This window comes from Aulonocara stuartgranti (genome assembly GCF_965226115.1).
Source record: "Aulonocara stuartgranti genome assembly, chromosome: 20".
NCBI classification, from domain to species: domain Eukaryota; kingdom Metazoa; phylum Chordata; class Actinopteri; order Cichliformes; family Cichlidae; genus Aulonocara; species Aulonocara stuartgranti.
In genome coordinates this window covers 9,351,351-9,372,370 of record NC_138956.1, presented here as the reverse complement: position 1 = coordinate 9,372,370, position 21,020 = coordinate 9,351,351, and the positions used below count along the sequence as shown (strand labels likewise).

Sequence of the window (21,020 nt, the reverse complement as noted above, 5' to 3'; positions counted from 1 at the left end):
TCTCCAAACATGGCGGTATGAATGTTTTTCCTGTTGCATGCTGTGTACAGTTTTTAATTAAGCTAAAGTGTTAAAACTGTACCGAGGCCAATTTAGCCTTGTGTCGATTGCATGTTTCCGAAAAAAATATTGGGGTTTGGAAATTAAACGAAGAAGAAAAAAACAGCATTGAAACTTTGAGCTTTTATTATTGGTCTAAAACAAGCAACACCAAGGTATCCTACATGAACCTCACCTCTGTCCCTGATCCAGTAGCAACGGCGTTGCTCACGGTTTCCTTGCCTCCTCCCATGATGCTGATCATCTCCTCCCCAGCTGTCTGTCTCATAAACCTCTTATTAACGATTCTGGTCACGCTGTCGTTGCCTCCACCCAACCCAGCCAGCGTGCCAAGTCCCCCAACAGCCATTGACACGCACTCTGGCTTGGGCTCATCAACGCTGCTGAAGACACCCAAACTTCCAAGGTTGCCGAGAGATTCTCTTTGGGCGCTTTCCCCAGACAGGGGGGCTCCTCCAGGGCTACGGCTGCTGCAGACATTCCTGAAGAATTCCTGGACCACGCCACCGTACCGCTGAGAACTGGGGTCTGATCCACACACCGCCACCCCCGAGGGTTTTCCTGCGGCAGGAAGGTGCCGAGCTGGGCTAGCAGTCTGGCTTGGTCCTGACGCAAAGTGAGATCAACAATGGGTATGGCACTAAACAGGATCAGCTGATAGCTAGAAGCGTGCTTGATATTAAAAACATTTTCAAGATGTGATGAGCAGGAATTACTACTCACAACAAAAGTTTGTGCACTCCTTTTCCTTTCTAGTAATACATTTATACAAACGTTAACATCTCTTCCTAGACATAGAAGGTTCATGTTTCACACTTGAGGTTTTCCTTCCTTGCATATTGTTACTGGTACAGGTGACTATTGTCTATCTTGCCTCTTTCCTGCAGTGGATGTTTGCTGAGTTACTTTTTAACAAGCTACAGTATGCTCATGTGCTCACTTTAGATAAGAAGGAGACCTACAAGGGAAGCAGCTCGGTTTGGGACTTTCCGTACAGCGGAAATGTTAGCTGGGAAAGTTCTGAGAAGAAGCTGCTCTTTAAAACGTTTGCTGTTAGCAAATACACGCCTTCTCTGAATAACTAGGCTTTGAGGGAGTTAAGTTCTAACTTAACAGATGTTTTTATGGACTGAGTGTTACGTACTTATGATTCAAAATATCAGTCTTTCAAAATATATGGCTCCCCTCCTTGAGCGAGAAGCTTCTTCCTGTTAAAAGGGAGTTTTTCTTTGCCACTGTTGCCAAGTATTTGCTTAATGGCAACTGGAGCATTTCTCTCTATTGTTATATTGTAAAGTGTTTCTGTGTAAATTTCCCTGAGATAATGTATGATGTAACAAGTGACGAGGAAAAAAAAGGCAAAAAATAAAAAAAAGGTAAAAAAATTTAAAACTGCACTCATGTTAGCAGAGTTTACTCTTACTATTTCTCATTTGTGCTTTTTCTACTGTGAAAGAATTAAAATATCTTTTGATGCAGCTTAGCAACCAGCTGGTTCTCTGACATCTCAATCTGTTCACAAAACTGTATTAATTTGGTTTTACAGTAAAACTAAAAGTTAACAAGACTACATAACCCTGTGTCATTTTTTTAAAAGTGACTGTTTTTATTGGCACTTAATACTTCTGACCATCACAGAGTTGATGTACAGTATGTGTAGGTTTGTTAAGCGCTTACCTACGTCACCCCTCCACAGGGACTCTGTGCTCCCAGTGTGTTCCACAACACTGAATAGGCTGGAGAGGCCATCAGTGAGGCCGCTCAAGACGGGGCTGTCTCGGGTGGTGGTGGAGCGAGCCCAGGCTGAGCCTCCACCACCACCAATGGGTCTCTGCTGGAGGCTCCATAGGCTGCGGTCTCTGGAGGAGGAAGCTTCATTCAGTCTGGAGGTAGAGCCTAAAAACAAGGCAACAATGTTAGTCATCTCAAAACTTGAAAAGTATACATAAATAATCATCATCATCAGATCCTGGATACAAGCGGCGGAAATGGGCTTCCTCCGAAGGGTGGCTGGCGTCTCCCTTAGAGATAGGGTGAGAAGTTCGGCCATTCGGGAGGGGCTCAGAGTAGAGCCGCTGCTCCTTCACATCCAAAGGAGCCAGTTGAGGTGGTTCGGGCCTCCTGGGCGCCTCTTGGGTGAGGTGTTCCGGGCATGTCCCACTGGGAGGAGGACCCAGTGCAGACCCAAGACACGCTGTAGAGATTATATCTCTCGGCAGGCCTGGGAACGCCTTGGTGTTCCCCTGGACAAGCTGGAGGAGGTGGCTAGGTAGAGGGAGGTCTGGGCTGCTGCCCCTGCGACCCGGATAAGAAGATGGATGGATGGACATTAATAATCATAAAACAAATTTACCAGAAGACACTCTGCGTTGTAGTTTTGGTGATCCGTATTTGGGCGAGCAGCACGGCCTCTCGATGCGGCTGTGAACTTTATCGAGTGATGTGGATATCTGCCGAGTTCTTGCGGATGCCAAAGAGGAAGTGGCTCCTGAAGAGGGACGAGGAGACCAGACTTTGGAATGTAACCCGGTGCCTCTGCTGCTGGGAAGGTTCTCAGTTTGAAGACCAATGCTGACGTATTGGGTTGCAGTCTGTGTGGACCTGGTGGACACAGCGACTGCCTGTGTGGAGAAAATAAATATTTATTGATAACAAGCAAAAAAGTGAACCCCTATTGGAATCAAAAAACAAACTTGTTTTCCTTTTAATAACTAACTGAGAACCTTAATAAAAAGCATTACCTGACTCCCAGGTTCCTTGCCAGATTTTCTCTCCAAAGATGAAGAGCGAATGGCCTGTCGAACACAGTTGGTCATTTCCTTCATGTCGTCACTTAAATTGGCTGAAATCTCTCCGATCTCCAGGGTGTGATAAGGAGAAGAGGGCGACATCCCATCAACCACATTGTTAGCCGAGCCGCTAACAGTGTTACTGATGACGCTGGGCATCGATCTGGCAATACAGCTGCTTCTGCTCTCCAACAGCTCCCTGTGCTGGTTGGACAGGGAGCTCAGCCACTGCTCATAGGAGGACGAAAAGGAGGATGCAGGTTGACGCTGAATGTCCAGGGTTTCCACTGCAGCTACGCCGGCATCTGAGCCATTCACCTCCAGCAAGAAGCTCCCGTTCTGAGTGTGCTCTGGCTCTTCGGCCTCCTGGTTCCTTCTCCAGTGATCAGTGCGTCTCACGGTGGGAGGGCTGTAGTAGATCCGGATGCCAGTGCGGTCTGGAGCAGTGTAGCTCCTCTGCACAGGCTCCAAGTCCAGCTGTGATCCTACTCGACTGCAGGAGCCGCTGGGGCCATCCCATGTTTTACAGGTGTCAATGATCTTAGGGGTCTGAAACAAGAGACAAGAGAATAATAAGACAACTTTCTACTTACTTGGCTAAAACATTACAATATATACAGCTAATTATTAGGTAAATATAGTAAATAATATACTATAAGCTGCATGGATCCGTAGCTCTGTATAAGTAAGCTGTTAACCTCATTGGTTAGGCAGGTCCAATTTTTTCTGGTGTTGTCGCCCAGATCAGAGGGAATGAAAAGAGGCGGGGCAGCAAGCTGTATTTTCTCCCCCTGATTGGCTGTTCCGTTGACCTCCGAGCACTCCAGCTCTAACGTGGACTTGATCCTTTTCACCAATGAGCTGATGAGAAAAGAGAACTTATGCTTAGCTATCAAGACAACACACTGATATAATTTTTTTAAAATTACTAGAGTAATGGGCTAAAATTGATGATCTAGCTGAAATTGATCTATTATTGTTACCTTGGTGACCCCGTTCCGTTAGCAACGACTGAGTCCGGAGACGATTCACCGCTCGGTGGCTTTGACTTTAAGAAGAAAAGAGATCCAGGCTGTCAGTGAAAAGGAACTCGCTGGATCTGCTTTTTTAAGAGCTTATTAGCATTTAAATAACCTGCATCATCTACACAAATTATTCCTGTAACATTCTTTATTTATAGTTTTTTTTCACACCCCAAAAGACATCAATAGGTTATTCTGACAGGAGAAAGCGGAGACCTTGTCTGGTATAATATGTCTGTGGCAAAGTGTATCCAAACACACATACACACACACAGAAGGTAATGCTGAGTCAGTGTGTTTTACACTTGAGGAGTGATCTCACACTCAGGAGCTAATACACCATGGGTAAGATAAAAATGAGAGACAGTGGGAGGAAGGAAAAAAGGACTTCTGCAGGTGATGTGTTGTACAGATGTACCGGTGGATTTTCACTTTCAGCTGCAAGGCAGGGAAAACAAAATATATTTCTAAATATATAGAATATGTGATTCTAAGAGGACTTAATTATCATGTAATGTTAAAAAGAATCCTAGTAATCGTTACAGAAACTGGCCTAAAGGGGGCACTGAAACCAAATGTCAGAAATCTGTGAAAGCTCTGACACTGTAACACAAGCATGTGAGGTCTGCGTTTGACAGAGTGCGACACAGACACACAAATGTGCACACACACTGAGGAGATTTAGACAAAGGCAGGGAGCAGAGTGAATAAAACAAAAAGACAAGTTGTGTCCTTTCCAAAACGCCATGTTTCAAATAAAATAGGATCACTCGCTGTAGAGGAGGAATTAATACCAGGATGTTAGAAAGCAAAGAGAGCAAGAAAGAGTGCACACACCAGTTTAAACATCTAAAAAACAAAAAAGCAAAACAAAAAAAACTAAACACAGATGACAGGCTCCTGTCTGTGTGTCTGGATTTTAATTTCTGCCTGTGTGTTTGAAGAAAAGACCTTTAATGACCACTGATGCAATCCCTCATCATCCTTTCCCAGACATGCTGCAGGAGCTTGGCAGTCACTGCGCTGGTGTATAATCAGCAGATATGACTGACTATGTTTTCCCGGTGAGCTCAGCTCAACCACAGCAAGGCAGTCACACAAGTGAGGGTTCTCCTTACTCACATCATGACATTACCAGCTGTGTGGTTAAAGTCGGAATCAACCAAATTTGTCTGAGATAAAAATAACAACCCCAAAGATGGCAAATGTAGTCATCTAAACTTTAAGCCTCGGTGGTAAACGTGACCTGCTCAGCATAAATGAGCCGACTTAGTTTCCGAAAGGCATCTTTTTAAAACATTGAGACCAAAAATAGAGCTGACAAGACATTTAAGCTGCTGCAAAGCTTGCAAGAAAAACTGAAGTTCTTTGAGAAGTCGGAATAACAAATAACCAATAATCAATACTTCATCAGTGTACTCCTTATCTCTGACACGCACCTTCGTCCTTTTAGATTTTATCATCACAAGATAAGCTTTGACATTTTTCTCCCTAACACAAGCCCACCCATCATACCTTCCCCTGCTGCGCAGTTGCCTCTCTCAGTCGCTGCTCCCACTGAGCTCTCTCCTGGCTGAATCTCTCCAGCAGCTCCAGCTTCTCTCTGCCCCAGTTCCTCTCACCGATCTGGAGCTGATTGGTCCGCAGGTAGGTTAAAAGAGAAAGGCGAGAGGAGGTGGATGAGGAAACAAACTGGATGTGATGTTGAAATTATGTGAAAGTCTCCTTCTATTATTATTATCTTGCCTTTAAAGCACTTTGAGTGCTCGGACAGAGAAGAAAAGTGCTATATAAGAACCAGTCCATTTACCATTACCATTTGCCTTTTACTTTGCAACCTAACTTGGTCACCGACTTTGCATACGAAAGTAGCTGTATAGATTATATTTAACATGCACACACTCACAGCAGCTGTGCTGTGCATTTGTGTATTACTGTGCAGATAAAGCAATAAAGCAACTAAGTAAATTTCAGAGGAAATAACAAATAACACTGATCCGTACACCAGTTAGAAAGAAAACAAAAGGAATATTAAATGGAAAATTAAATGATGTAATAACACTACTAATAATTATCCATATTTATTCATCTAAATAAGAACGTTTGCATTTCGTAGGGCTGCATCTCTCAATCTCCCTGCAAGGAAGAGATACAAGTGAAAGGAGTGGTTGAGCCAAAGCAATCAGGGACTGAATCAGAGCCAATGATGAAGTCTGTCAGGAGGCTAATCATAGTCATATAGCTGAGGTTACATCCAATATTTTTCTTGTAGTCCTTTATTTAAAATTAACCATCACTCAACAATTTTCTCAGGCATTACCTGTTTAGTTAGGTCCATCACTGCTGCGTAGGATTCAGCCAGCAGATGCTGATGTTCTTCGCGTTCCCTCTTCAGTGCCACCTTTAGGTCTGGAGGGTCCAGTGCGTCAGTGGAGGACATGGCTGTTGCTGATTTGCTGGCTTTGGTCTCGAGCTGGAAAGTCAGAGGGAGACATAGTAAGCACCAAAATATACTGATTTTCCTCAAAGTTCAGGGAAATAATAAAATGGCAATGGTGACTACTCCTTTTCTCAGTAACAATACACTCCAGATCCGTTCAACACTCCATCCCGACTACGCTGGGATTTTCTGATAGCTTGCCTTCTTCCCATAGTGCATCATGGTGCCAGATGTTCACCAGGCAAGCATGGCAAAGCAGCTATCTGATGTAAAAGAAAATTTGCTTGATCAGACCAGATCACCTTATTCCATTGTGCCGTGGTCCGGTTCCGCCCATTGTTGGTGCTTTCGGCAGTAAAAAGAGGTCAGTATGGGCACCTTGACTGGCCTGTGGTCATGCAGACCCATAAACAACTAACTGTGATGCACTGTGTATTTTGACAGCTTTCTATCAAAACCTCTTTTTTGGTGATTTGAGCTACAGTGGCTCATCTGTTGGATGGGACCACATGGGCCAGCCTTTGCTCCCCACATGCATCTGTGAGCTCTGGGCACCCATGATCCTGTCAGTGATTCACCAAGAAGAAGCTGTTTCTAGTAAGCTGGAAACACTGAAAATGACGATAGTCTGCTGCTTCCCCGAGTTCAAACTTTGTAACACACGCAGTTAATGGTCTTTGTCAAGATTCAAACTGTGACTCATTTTGACCACACTGAGATTTGCAATTGGGAAGTTCCAGCGTGTCTCCATGTTTCATCCACCTCTATTTCCCCGTTGCCATCGCTTCTGTCAGAATTCCTCCCCGCTATTCATTCTCTCCTCCTCTCTAAAGCTTTCTCACCCCACTCCCCGTCTGCCTCACCTCTTCTCCCTCTCTCCACAGCTTTCTCACCCTCTATTTTGAGCTCTACCACCCCTTTTTTCACTCTCCATAAATCTGGCCTTCTGTCACGGAGCCTGTAGGTGGGATAGCGTGAAATTTTTATGAGCAGTCCTGCTTCTTCTTTTTCTCTGTCTGAGCCTCATAGCTCACCACACTGCCGGTCCCATCAGTTTGACATACAGGCGCACACACAAAACGCACCCACCCACACATCTCCGGACCTATCAATCCTCCTTTGATTCATCCGTTTATGGTGCTAATGGAACTGTCAGGCCATCGCACATGCTAAGCCCAACTCCATGTCTCCAACGCAAAGTAGTATTTCTTGTTAATGATGAAGACGGCCTAACGAGCCCCACGTCTTAACGAGGTTTACTACTGAGGCGGTGAGGGGGAGGCTATTTCACAGGATGACTGGCATTTACTGGTGCATCAGAGCCATCTGGTTCATGACTCGTTACCCACAAGTTAGCAAATTCAATTTATTCAGCTAAAACTTTAATAATGAAACAGCAGAGTTGGTTTAATAATCAGAGAATGAGAGAGCTGCTCTCGGCCACTCCTTTATTCACAAGGGATCCGCACAGCCGGTAGCTCTGCATGTTTGATTTAGAAGATTTCATTTATTTATTTTTTAGACCAGATGCAGCCCCAGAGGGATCAGTGCCTCCTCCCAGGATCAAACCACATATGTTCTGCTTGGTAGGCAAATGTGTAAATCACTACATCGTGGTTTATTAACCAGAATCCCCCAAAATACTTCAGATCATGTGTAAAGAATCGTTTTGGGTATAAGATTGTTTACCTTCACATTTCACACATTCATCATGCGGCTTTTGAGCAGTTTTATTCAATTTTTTTTTCCCACTTAATATTCAGTCTGAACATGTGTAACTGCTCATAGAAGCAAATATTTTCAGAAATACAACAATGGCCTCACTGTGTATATATGTGCTATTTCCATATTTACTAAACAGCAAAGTTATCTGTTAATAATTACCTTTATCCTATACCAGCCACCAGCTGTTAAACTAACTGATGTCTCTGTGGACTGTTTGACATCACTCATGGAAACAAAGCAAAGAAGCCTCTCCACCAAACAGCTCTTGTTGCTTGAATCAAACCAGACCTTTGTACCTATTATGCTTTTCTACCGAATTCTAAGCTCATATAAATATGGCCGTAATTACATATACTGATGTCAGATTCTGTAATAAGAATAAGTAATGCCTAAAAGCCAAAAGCTCAGGCTTCAGACTGCTCTCAGTTATATTTCAGACAGTTCTTTTCTTTTCTTGGCTCTACGTGATGTCTGTGAGCATGTGCTATTCAAACCCTCTGACTGCAAAAATAAATCTGCCTTGGGGGTGGGGCTTTAAAGTAGGAGGAGCTACACTGACTTGTTTTAGACAGATCAGCTAAGGGGATGTCTTATTTAAAAAAAACAAAAAACAGTTTGTCTTTTACTTATGAGTTGCACCTGCTTTTGAGTGGCAAGAGCGAAGGGAACTCAACAGATTTGATGAACGAGCGATCAGTGCTTCCCGCTGTGCACTCTGTCATCACGGAGATCGCAGGTGTTCATAACGTGCCCTACAGTCAGTCATTACGGATGAGTGATTAAGAAAAAAACTAAACGAGACGGCGTTGTCCTGCATGCTTTCGGGGTTCTGCATATGCTTTCTACCTCGCTGACAGTGTTTGTGTATTGACGCTGAATGGCGAAGCTAATTCGCAGTAAAGCTGTTTGACAGATAGGACGGAGTTTGAAATTGACTTGACTCGTCCAATGAAGCAACAGCTGGAGGATTCACTACGTGTTGCCAGGAAGCCTTGGCAATGATGTGGTCGACTAGGTGCTGAATGTGCGCACACACACTCACACTCACACACATGCAAGCCAAATTGATGGCATACTTTACAGTGTGTGTTGCTGGCTGAGGAGAGATTGGTTCCAGCTGTGGCATCTCAGCCAGGGTAACACATACTTTGTTTGTAAAGGGCAGGAAGGGGAATAAGGGTGTAAATGTGTAGCACAGATGTTCGTTTGTCATTCTGAGAACATTTGTGATAAGGTGGAAAATGTTCAGATGCAATAAATGTTTCTTAAGTGTGCGCATGCTTTGGCAATGCAATAAATTGCCTCACCCGTAATGAATCACAGCCAGGTGGAGTCAATCTTTGATTAAGGCAGCAATCGTGTGTCAGTAAATTTGTTCTTGGGAAGCAACCTGCATCTACGTCACAGTGCTCTCATCTCCAGCTGCCAATCAGAGGACTTGGACACCAGCGCAAGACCTGAATCTCTCTCATCATGACAATGATTGATGCCTCCATCGGTCTTTGTTTGGATTCTTTTGTTTCTTTACAAACGGGGACCAAATCAAGCATTATTTTAATCTCATTTCAGGTCAAATGTGGAGTTTGGTGCTTTTCTAGCTAATCAAGCTAATCAAGTTTGCAGATGACACCACCGTTATTGGACTCATCTCGGACGGGGATGAGTCTGCCTACAGGAGGGAGGTTGAACGTCTGGTGTCCTGGTGCAGCCACAACAACCTGGTGCTGAATGCCCAGAAGACAGTGGAGATTATTGTGGACTTCAGGAAGCACACAGCCCCACTCCCCCCCATCATCCTGACTGACACCCCCATCACCTCTGTGGACTCATTCCGCTTCCTGGGTACCACCATCACCCAGGACCTGAAGTGGGAGCCCACCATCACCTCCGTCATTAAGAAAGCCCAGCAGAGGATGTACTTCCTGAGGCAGCTGAAGAAATTCAACCTGCCAACACGGACGACGATGCAGTTCTACACTGCAATCATCGAGTCCATCCTCACCTCCTCCATCACCGTGTGGTACGCTGGAGCCACTGTCAGGGACAAACAGAGACTGCAGCGTGTTGTGCGCTCTGCTGAGAAGGTGATTGGCTGCAGACTCCCATCTCTGCAGGACCTGTACACCTCCAGGACACTGGGGCGTGCAGCTCGGATCTCAGCTGACCCTTCTCACCCTGGACACAGTCTGTTTGACCTGCTCCCCTCAGGCAGGAGGCTCCGGTCCATTCGCACCAGAACCTCTCGCCATAAGAACAGTTTCTTCCCCTCTGCTGTCGGACACATGAACAATAACCATATGACTGTACCCGCCACTAACACATGACCCTACGCTGTGTTCACTGCATCATTCCATGTTTGCACTGATCACCACCTGCACTCATGTATATATCTTTCTACGTAGCACTCTTAATTCTTATTCTCATTTTTATTTTCATGTCTATTTAAGCTTAATTTATAACAGTATTTATAACAGTATGTTTGCACTGAAGCACCGCAGCAATTTCCTAATGTTGTAAACCTGCTCAACATTTGGCAATAAAACCCTTTCTGATTCTGATTCTGTAGATGCCTTTGAAATCACCGTGTGCTTTTATAGGTTCTAACAGAAAACTGCACGTGTGATGGACTTTATTTCCAAACTGTATTTGTAATTTAATGACCGTTTACAATTTAACTTATAACCGGGTAGCAATTACCACATGCATCGGGACATAGAAAATATGTTTTTGCAAACTTAGATCAGGACCAAAATAATAGTAATCGTCCTCTGTGGGCCAGAGCATGACAGATGTGTCCGTGTGTAAAGTGCTTTGTAGAACCTAGCTAAGGTTAAAAGTCGCTATATAAGCACGGACCATTCACCATTTAATTGCTTAACATTAAGAGGCCTCTCCGTCTCCTCTCATTTATCTCTCTTCCTTCTCTTTCCGTCTCAATTACTGGGCGGTAACACACAGCCAACGTTCTATCTCAGAGGCTGTTAATTAACAATATTACCGCCTCGACTGCTGTTATGAGATAGACGGAGAGACAATGAGAGAGGAGAAGGGGGAGGAGACATTAAAACCATTACTTACTGCCTGTAGACAAGACAGAAAGGCACAGGAGGGGGGAGGTGGGGTGGGGGATAAAAAGCTCAAATGGACAAACACAAAACATGCGACAGATGGAGAAGATGAAATTGAACCCTTAGGATGCCATTAATTTTAAAAACCACTTGTCAAAAAGACTATCGGACACTTCAAAGCAACACGTGGCCCAGCTGGTGTACAGTATGGTTATACAAAATGCTTGTGACAGAAATCACTCAGATTTAGAAGTAGTTCATTTTGACCTGGGGGCATTTCACCTACACCTAATACTTGCACTACTTTTTTCCTTGCTCAGTATTCTTTTCGCTCTACTCAACAGTCTGAGCATGAATAGCTCATGACTGTTAAACGCCAACATCTGTCTAATTTGCACTCCAAGCAGTAGAAATTAAACCAGCTGTTTACAGGACAGGAAAATTGAACCGTTACGATGCATTTTCTGTATTACTGGACCTCATTAACACGTTTTTGTTTAGCGTCCTAATGATCAGTTTGGAAACTTCTTTACAGCAGCAGCACTTCTTCCTCCTTACCTGTGTTATGAGGCTCTTTAGTTCGGTCCTCTCCACTTCCCATGATGCCTTGGCCTTTGCGAACTGTTGAGTGAGTTCCTGTGAGCCTTGTCTCTCTTGTCGCAACTCTCCGCTTAGGTCCTGCAGCGCGACCTTTAGGTCTGCCAAAGTGCTGCTCACAGCGCTCGACTGCAAGGGAAACACAAGTAATCCACGTAAGCGTGTGCGAGCATGCGTGTGCGCGTGTGCACGAGCTTCACTTGTCCGACCTTTATAGTCGGGCTGAGTGGCTGTTCGTCTGCAGGAGCTCTCTTGTCAGTCTGGTGGGTAGGGCTCGGCAGGTTCTCCTCTTCCAGTAGCAGGTAGAGATCTTTCAGGCTGTTTATCTAAAGAACCAATCACAGAACAGCAGCATCTGAGATCACATATTCCAGTATTTTAGAGGGAACCTGAAGCTAAATCTTGAAGCTTGGACATTTTAAAGAAAAAGTAGAATTACACACAGACAAGCTTCATATAAATAAATGTTTCTGCTCAAAACAACGGCAAACTGAACTATGGACCGGCTTCCACAGATTGCAGTTTCCACTCCCTCGTACCTCCAGGACGTCCTTCCACTCTGTGTCTTTCTTGCAGCCAAGCCTCCACTGTTTGAGGAAGCAGCGTAGTTTGAGGCTGAGCAGTAAAAGGGCCTGTTTGAGGTGCTGCGACTCCTGGACCAGCAGAGTCCTCTCCTGGCACCACAACTTCTTCTGAAGCCGCGCCTGGAGACCCAGACTCTGTAGCTGGAAGTCTCGTCGGAGCATGGCTTTCTGATGCTCCTCCTGGAGCTAAGAGAAACAACAGTAAACACACAGTAGCCCAAGCAGTCACCAAATGCCTATTCATTCTCTTAAAACACCTAAATAATTTGTTAAATCTTTAGATCCAGTCAGAACAGATCACTGAGACAATCAATTGTATTCAAGGGTGCAAACTGACCTGTGTGAGTTTAACAGCAATTTCTTTATGACCCTGCCTCTCTTTTTTCAGATCCTCCTGAGTTCCTCGAACCGACTCCTCCGCTTCTGAGAGCCGAACCTGAAGATCGCTGAGCTGCATGGAAGACGGGACAGAAGAGTGAGGAGGCGTTAAAGGAGGCAGGGGAAAACAAACAAAGGAATGGCAATCGCAGTTGAAAGGGACACATGTTGGTAGGATAACAGATGAAAGTAAGCAATCAAAGAGAAGGATGATGAATAAGATAAACGGACACCGTAATGGGAGGTAAGTGGTCAAGAAAGCAAATGGAAAAAAGTAAGAAACAGCCAAGAGTGAGTATCCTAATCCATATTACGGTAGGTTTGTGATACAACAGCCTTTAAATCACACATCAACTGTGGTGAGCTGCTGTAAGCCTACACACACACACACACTGGCTTGATCTCATGCTCTCCCCATGCCTCATTTGGCTGCTGAGTGAGTGCGATCCATCGACCTGCTTCTGTACCCTTAATGTCCTGTTTCACCCTCCACTGGGCTCAGCTTCCGCCCTCCATCACCCTCCATCAGGGGCACCACCCGGCCTTCACCTTCAGCTAGAAAAACTACTCAGAAACTCTGTTCCAACAGTGACTCACTCACTCACTCTGAAAAGGTGGCAGCTACCCACGGAAAATGCGCTACAGCATCAGAGGCTGATAATAGCAGAGCAAATCTTGTATCGAGGTTTGGGAATAATTTCAATAACTCATCACACTTTTATGCTTTTAAATATGGTGATTTGAATTGGAATACAATGCTAAAAAGAGTTTTCCAAGTATTTATTAGCCTTTTAAGAGCCTCTCTTTATTTGTGGGATCAGTTCCACTCTCATAATAACTGGATGATATGCCTTGTTTAATCGGCTGAAAACCATAATATAAAAGCAGCATGTTATTAGGGTTTTACAATTCTTGATCACCAGCAGTTGTGCCTTAAGTCACTGACTTAAGTCCCCTGATGGTGTGACCTCATGTGTGATGGCAATAAACCAGGTACCGGTAAATCTATCTTCCCACTGTTGCCAAGTGCTTGCTCATAGGAGATCATCTAATTGATGGGGTTTTTTCTCTAATACAGTAGGGTATTTCCCCCATAGTATTAACAGCCTTGAGGTGACTTTTGTTGCGAACTGGCGCTATATAAATGTAACTGAGTTAAAAGTCAGAGTATTCAGGTGAAAAAAAGGCTAATTCCTGAATGCTAATAGGTGATTTTTTTTAATATATTTTTTGGTCAGAGCCATTCTTACTGCTTCATCCAGCTGTCTAATCTTTATGCTATGCACAAACAGTGAAACTATTTTTGGCTAGCTTAGCTTAGTATAAAGACAACAAACCCAGCTCCACTGCCTGTACAATATAAACAGTGCCATTTATTATTGTACAGCATGCAGTACAGTACAAAAGTCCTGACCCATCGGTCATGTTTTATATTTTATATTTGGAAATGGGAGCAGCGATTTACTGAAAGTAAAGTTCTTAAAGCTCTTCTTTGGATGTTGGCTGCTTTTTGTTCTCTGTCAAAATGATCTTGCATGCTTCAATAACACTGAGGTCTATTGTATGATCAGGTATCCTGTTGATATACTTTTACTTCATTCTCAGTGTGTTTGGAGTCATTGTCATGTGGAAAAATGAAGCTTTTGCTAATCAGCCACTTTCCAGATGATATTGCGTGGCGGATAAAATCTGGTGGTACTTTTCTGTGTTGACAATCTTATGACAACACCACTGATTAAAATGCTGCACCAAACCATGACAGCACCCCTACTGTGTTTTACAGATGGCTGTAGACAGTCACTGTAATATCTCTCTGTCTCATTTATAGATACTGATGACAGTTTGAACTAAAATGTTTACATTTGGATGAATCGCTCCATAAGACACTATTATTGTGAAAGCAGCAAAAAAAGACCTCAAGAAACGAGGGGGTGGCTCGAGACTTTTGCACTGTACTGCATGTTTCTGCTGAATGCTGGCTTCTCCCCATGCTTTGTCACTGCTCTACTCTATTTTTACTATTTGGCATTCAATATTTTTCCGTCATTCTATTTTAGTCCCCCCCTTAGATAAAGAGGCAAACACACACAGGCTTGCTTATCACGGAAACACACCACCAAAAAGTCAACCAGACAAAGGTCTTCCTGTCAGTACCCCGGCTGACAGTGAAGTCACTGTTTGTTTACAACACTGTGTTGTTAGCGTGAGGTTGCTACAAATGTAAGGCACCAGTAACCTCAGGCTACAGTATGTCCTCGTACACCCACGCATGTGGAAAATCCAATCACATAACAAACATATTCAGTGATAAATAAATATTAATACTCAGTGTTAAAAGAGAGTAAGAAATCTGATATTAAAGCACTGGTTCCAGGCTCTAAGTAACTGTGTTAGCTGTCAGCCGCGAGATGGACCAGCTCTGAAATTTCAGGCCTCCTGCGCATCTTTGTGCATGTCACAATGTCACGGATTGTGCTTTTGAGCCTCTCACCTTTGCACCATCTGTCTCCTTCTCCTCATGTTGCAGCTGGATGGTTTCCTGATTTTGCAACTCGTTCCTGTCTGATTGGCTGTTCTCCTCGGTTTCATCATTTGCTTCTGGCTCCAACTGGTCCCTAAAATCAGGCTGCTGCATGCATGCATGGGCAAGTTAATGAAGAAAAAGAAAACAAACAGAAAAGAATCATAGAGGAGAGAGAGAGGGAGAGAGAGAGAGGGAGAGATGGGGGAGGAGGAATTGTGGAGTAAAAAAACCCAAACAAACAAACAAACAAAAACAAGCAAAACAGAGGAAATGACAGAAAGCAGGACAAACAAATACAACAATAAGAAAAAACAATACAACCAAAATGGCTCCTATCAATGTGACAATATTACATAAAAACTAAACAAAAAAACAGAACAAATAATGACTTATGGGCCTCACAAGACAAAGAAGAGGATGTAGAGGAAAAAGAGCTTGGTCAGAGAAGAGAAGGAAAGAGTGGAGAAGAGAAAGAAGAGGAGGATGGAGGGTAGAATGAACGGCTGAGGGGGCACGACAGAGGGAAGGTAACGGGAAGAGCATGAAGGATGGAGAGACGGGGGTAAAAACAGCAATGGGAGGGAGAGGAGGAAACGGAGAAGGAGAGAGGGGAGAAAAAGACGAATGGGAGGAGAAGAGAAGGAGTAAGGCAGTTAGGATGAAAGGTCAGAGCGGAGGGGCAACAAGGTGAGGAGGAGGAAAAACGGGTTTTGATGCAAGATGTGAAAGGAGTTGGAAGAAAGGGATGTGAGGGGTGCGAGGAAGAGGACGGGTGAGGAAGTTATGTGAGGATGTGTGGAGCAGTGGCAAAAAGAAGGTTTGAGGAAAGGTGGGGAAGGGTGAGGTCAAGTGCAGAAATCGATCGGATATGGTGCCCGTGCAGAGAGAAAGAGGGGAGAGAGGGAGGAAAAGGGAGATCGGAGGGGGGTTGGAACTCAGAATTGGCCTCTAATGGAGTCTAAACATTGCATTTTACTAGTTTCACTTAAAACTACGTAGAATTTCATCACAGTGGCTTCCAAGCAACACCTCGATCAGATCAGAGTCGATACAAATTTCTCTCCATGAAGGCACAACAAAACATTCCAGAGGTCTCCATATTTTGTCTGCTAATAAGTTACGAAAGACTTGAATTTTAAACAAATGGGGGAAAAAATGGTAATGCAGTGGTAGAATTTACCCCTGACCCACCCTCCCACCCCAACATTACTGTTTGAGTCTCATCAGATTTTATGTAATTTTAAAATGTATTCCCAACAGTTGATGGCGGGAAAATAAAAACGACTCATCACATTAGGACAAGTCAGCCGAGTAAAGCCATAGCCTCGACTGATTCCAGTGCACTTTTTAAAAGAATCGTGGATCCCATATTGGACTTTTTATGGGCCATCTGATAGTTGAAAATACATTTGGTGCTGAGAGTAAATCCTCAGTGTGTGACAATTGACTGTGCGCCAAGAACTTCCGAGTGGAGCGTTTCAAATGAAGCATGATTGGAAATCTTCTTAGAGCGGCTTCACTTTGGCTTTCTGCTGCTTTCGACAAATCAGTTTGGACAACCTGGATTCTCACATCGTCCCTAATCATTTCAATAGCACAGAGTTTTTCGTTCTCCGCATTTTGTGTTTGTGACAAAAATGGATCGCTGTGCAGTAAATAGAAACTAATATAAATAAAGTCATAAACTGAAGAGCAACTAAAACACACAGAACACACACAATTATTCTATTTTTGTTTTTTTTTTTAAATTTTCTGTTAAGAGATGATTATTCTATAGTCAGCTTCTGGCTTCTCTCTGTGTATTTGGTATATATTGATTAAACAGAACTTTATATAAGCTTAATAATGTCACTATATGCATGCATCAAACAGGCTCCATTTGAGGCCTAAAGCAGCAGCTAAATACAGGTTAGGAGACAACTCAACGGCATGCAGAGGACACGGATAACATCACGTGGAGAGGCTTACACTGGCAGCTCAAATCTGATTGCATCAAAGTCAAGACATCTTTGTTTTTCCCCTTATCTGTAGGGCTTGAATTACTGAAGTTAATTTAAAATGATAAGAGAGAAAGACATGAAATTTTATTTTAACGTTTGGGATGATTTGAGCGTGCCGTGTAAAGCTCATTCTTCACCGTGAGGAGAAACTAAAGCAGCATGTTGAAATGGAACTGGGAGTGCTGGTCAGCCAAACTAACAGTAGGCACTGAAAGAACAGAGAAATAAACTAGAACAGAAAAATGACAGAAAAGCTTGAAAAAACAAAAACATACGGAATAAAAGAAAAGCGTGATGATTAGTGAGAAAAGGGGAGTGTTCCTTTTCTTTTACCTTCTCCTCCACCCTGTTCTGTGGATCCTGGCCGTCTCCAGAGCAGGAGGTGGAGGTGCAAGGCGACTCCCCTTCCAACTCAAGGTCCCTGCCACCCGCTGGGGTCCTACCCAGGCTGTCTACTTTCTCCACAAAGGACTGAAGCTGGCTGTGCAGGGCCTGAAGCCTGCTGGTCAGAGCACCAACGAGAGGATGGTCGGCCAGATCAGACAGCCCTGAGATCTGAGGACGCAGAAATAACTGAACTTATCCTACAGTCATTACTGGCTGTGTGAGGGACAGGCTAGAGTTGATAAACGATGAGCTGCAGGGCTTAATCTGCAGGTGGCTGCACGACCAGTAGCAAAAAAATTCCAGAGAGAATGAAGCAGACATTTGTCTCCTAGGCTAGTGTTTCACACTCTTGCAGTAACCCTGAATCAAAGAAATGCAAAAAGCTCCACTTTGCCACTATTTAAAATGCTCATGAACTTACTGAGAAGCTGTGTCTTTTAATCTGAAGAACAACAAGAGACAAAACAGAGGACACGTACCTGGCTGTGAGGCTGCGGTTTCTCCAGATCACACGGCTCTGCTGCCTCACTGTTGCAGACCTTGTGAAAGATGGATGGGGATGAAGAGAGGCAGTTAGACTCGGGGGAGGTCAGGAGCTGTATAGCTGTAGAAACCAAGCGAGCCTGGTCCCTCATGGCTAGCAAGGCATCATGGTCCTTCTGCCCCAGGCACACAGGCAGCGATGTTGTGGCGTCAGCATTGTCCTCAATCTTCTTTTTCTGTTCCTTAATCTCAAGGGCGTCATTCTCACCCCCTACCGGCTCCTTGCGCTGCGGTGGACTGATGGAAAAACAAAAAGATTTTAGTATTAATAGCTGATATGTGGTGTATATATTTTGCACTTTTTGCAAAATATTTCAACACATATTGATGTTCCCTACAGGATAAATGCTTCCCTTTCAATCCCTGTAATATTGTTCTGATTCCTTTATTAACACTGTTTTGATTTGGCTGTTAGGCCTTAATGTGAAGCTGTCTGTCTGTCAGCTAAAGCCCAGCCCAAACCGACTCATGCAACCAGACAGGAATCCCCAAAACAGCAGCAAATTAAAGTGTTGCAATGGTCCAATCAAAGTAGAGACGGACGTGAACCTGATTAAAAAGCTTAGGAGAGCTGCGCAATAAGCCTGCAAACCCCAATGAACCGAAGCAACATCATAAAGAAGAGTGGGTCAAAATTTCTCCACAATGATATGAGAGACTGAGGAAGTCATACAGAAAATGATGACTTCAAGTTACTCCTATTAAAGCTGTTGTATAAGCTGCTGAATGATAGCAGCTTATACAGTTTTTCACTGGACTCTATGTACTCATATGAAAAACATTCTTTTTCACATGCTCAGATGAGCTACCATTTAACTCAAAACATTGTGCAGCACCGGCTCATAAAGTCTCTTAAGTCCAGTTCTAATGTTCACCCAACGCCCAAAACACGAAACCCTCACAGGTTTGAATGACGTCGCCTGTGTGTGCAGCAGCAGTGCCGCAGTGTGTGAGTTCATGAGCCTGCAAATAGTATTAATAGAGCATTTTGAGACATATTGCAATGATGTTACCTTAACAACGTCACAACATGTTTCTTATAATTGAAGGCGTGAGACTTTCTTCGTTTACATTTTTTAGTTAATGCACCAGTTCTACTTGAACAACATGGCTGCTCCTGTGATCGTTTCCTTATCATTATGTCTGCTCGTCTATAATTACGATCAGGAACCCCGTGTTTCGCCACAATGTTATGAAATTTGTGTAATTCCATTTAGGTAAAATTTGCAGAAATGCAGATTTACTGAAATTAAATAAAAGACTCAAAAAGTCAACTTTAGAGTTTTTTTGCATGTTATTTTCACAGTGGGACACCCTTAAGACCTCACAATTTTTTTTTTTTTTTTTTTTTTTGGCCTGTCCCGTTTGGCTCTTTTGCCATCAGAAATGTTGTCTAAAGGCAAAGAAAGATGCCCAACGGATTTACTTTACCAAACTGACCATCCCAGCCTTGCCGTAATGGTCCATTTGATTCACCTTTTATTGTTTATTTTATTTTCACTTACTGAATACGGGACAGACTTGACTGGGGGAAAGAAGGGGAGAAAGAAAGAGGGAAAGAGAAACAGCTGAGAAGAGGGACGGGGGAGAAGGGCAAAAGACAAAAACCAACAGAACGGGCAGAGAAAAAAAAATGCATATATCAATCACCTGGATCACCTGCTGAGAAAGAAAAAAGAAAGCAAGCAGAAGAGAACAAGAGTAATAGAATAAACAACATCACAATGATATATGGGAATATGACAGTAAATACTAAATATTAAACATTATTGTGCAGCACATAAGATCAACAGAACACAGTGTGCTTTGAGGTAGGAGCCAAAAAGGGTGTAGTTTGTGGGTGTGATCACCCGTGTGTACACCTGTGAGCATGGACGCGCTTGTTTTTTGTTTTTTTAAAAGGTTCCTTCATGTAATAATCTGCTAGAGGGTGTGGGGGGGCCACAGCCCCGTCCTCCAGGGCGTGAAGCAGGTGTGGAGGAGATCAAAACTCCAGACATCCAGAGGCCCCCAGAACACAAGAGACCAAGGAAGACCAACAGAGGGGCAGCTGCGCCACTGTCCCGGAAAGAGCTGAGGAGAGTCCCAGATGAGGGCTCACTCAGCAGCCGCGGAGCAGAAGCCAGGGGGAGTTGCAGTGACGCGCCCGTGAGCTCCGCCGGCAGCCAGCTGCGCCTGAGTGACCGAGCCCCAGGCCGAGAGGCCGGGGGCACCCCACCTCCGAAGTGGCCCGAGCGAGCCCCAGGCTCCAGGCCCCGATAAGCGGCCGCCAAGGAGTGAGCCGGTGTGTACCTGGACGCCCATCCCCGGACACAAAGAACCACCAACGCACCGATGTCTGAGGGGGTCCGCCACTGGCAGGGGAAGTGGTGGTAGGGGGAGATAGGCCTCCAAACCTTGGAGGGCCTGAGATGTCCCCAGAGAGGTGGCGCCTGACACCCAACCTGACATATAGACACAGACATACAGCCACACACAGATACAAACATCCATTCCCACCCTCATGCTCTCATATGCACTTACTCCACACTCAACCAACGTGGAGACAGACATAAAGAGACGTTGTACACACGATCACACTCCCCAAGCGTACTCTACAAACCGGGTCTAGGTGCCCCCGCCCCTGGAGGGGGGAACTGCACCCAGACCCAGGTGGTGTTTCCCTTTTCCCTGCGGTGGGGGGAGGCAGACCGCCCCGACTCCGCAGCAGCAGGAAGGCCCCACACTCCAGACCGCAGTCGGACGGCCAACTCCTCCTCCTAGCCCCCCTGCTCCAGCAGGTCGCAGAGAACGGGGGTGAGAGAAGACTCCGAACCTCCCTCCACCCGCTCATTGTAATGTTGATGCATGTGTGTTCTAAGGTGCATTTAAAACCCAGGAGGGCTTGGAGCTACCTGCCGGAG

At 44.5% G+C, this 21,020-nt stretch overlaps 1 protein-coding gene across 1 annotated transcript in view; it reads right to left on the bottom strand.

Moving 5' to 3' along the window:
• mtcl2 (microtubule crosslinking factor 2) overlaps positions 1-21,020 on the bottom strand; it is an 88,062-nt gene that overhangs the window by 6,008 nt on the left and 61,034 nt on the right. Inside the window, exons 9-23 of the mRNA XM_082518727.1 lie at positions 18,054-18,354; positions 17,521-17,742; positions 15,155-15,292; positions 12,623-12,736; positions 12,241-12,471; positions 11,911-12,027; positions 11,663-11,830; positions 6,192-6,344; positions 5,387-5,503; positions 3,833-3,897; positions 3,548-3,710; positions 2,802-3,398; positions 2,414-2,681; positions 1,738-1,956; positions 236-666 (exon numbers count right to left, since the gene is read on the bottom strand). Of these exons, the coding sequence (XP_082374853.1) occupies positions 236-666; positions 1,738-1,956; positions 2,414-2,681; positions 2,802-3,398; positions 3,548-3,710; positions 3,833-3,897; positions 5,387-5,503; positions 6,192-6,344; positions 11,663-11,830; positions 11,911-12,027; positions 12,241-12,471; positions 12,623-12,736; positions 15,155-15,292; positions 17,521-17,742; positions 18,054-18,354 (3,304 nt within the window). The remainder of the gene's footprint in view (positions 1-235; positions 667-1,737; positions 1,957-2,413; positions 2,682-2,801; positions 3,399-3,547; positions 3,711-3,832; positions 3,898-5,386; positions 5,504-6,191; positions 6,345-11,662; positions 11,831-11,910; positions 12,028-12,240; positions 12,472-12,622; positions 12,737-15,154; positions 15,293-17,520; positions 17,743-18,053; positions 18,355-21,020) is intronic.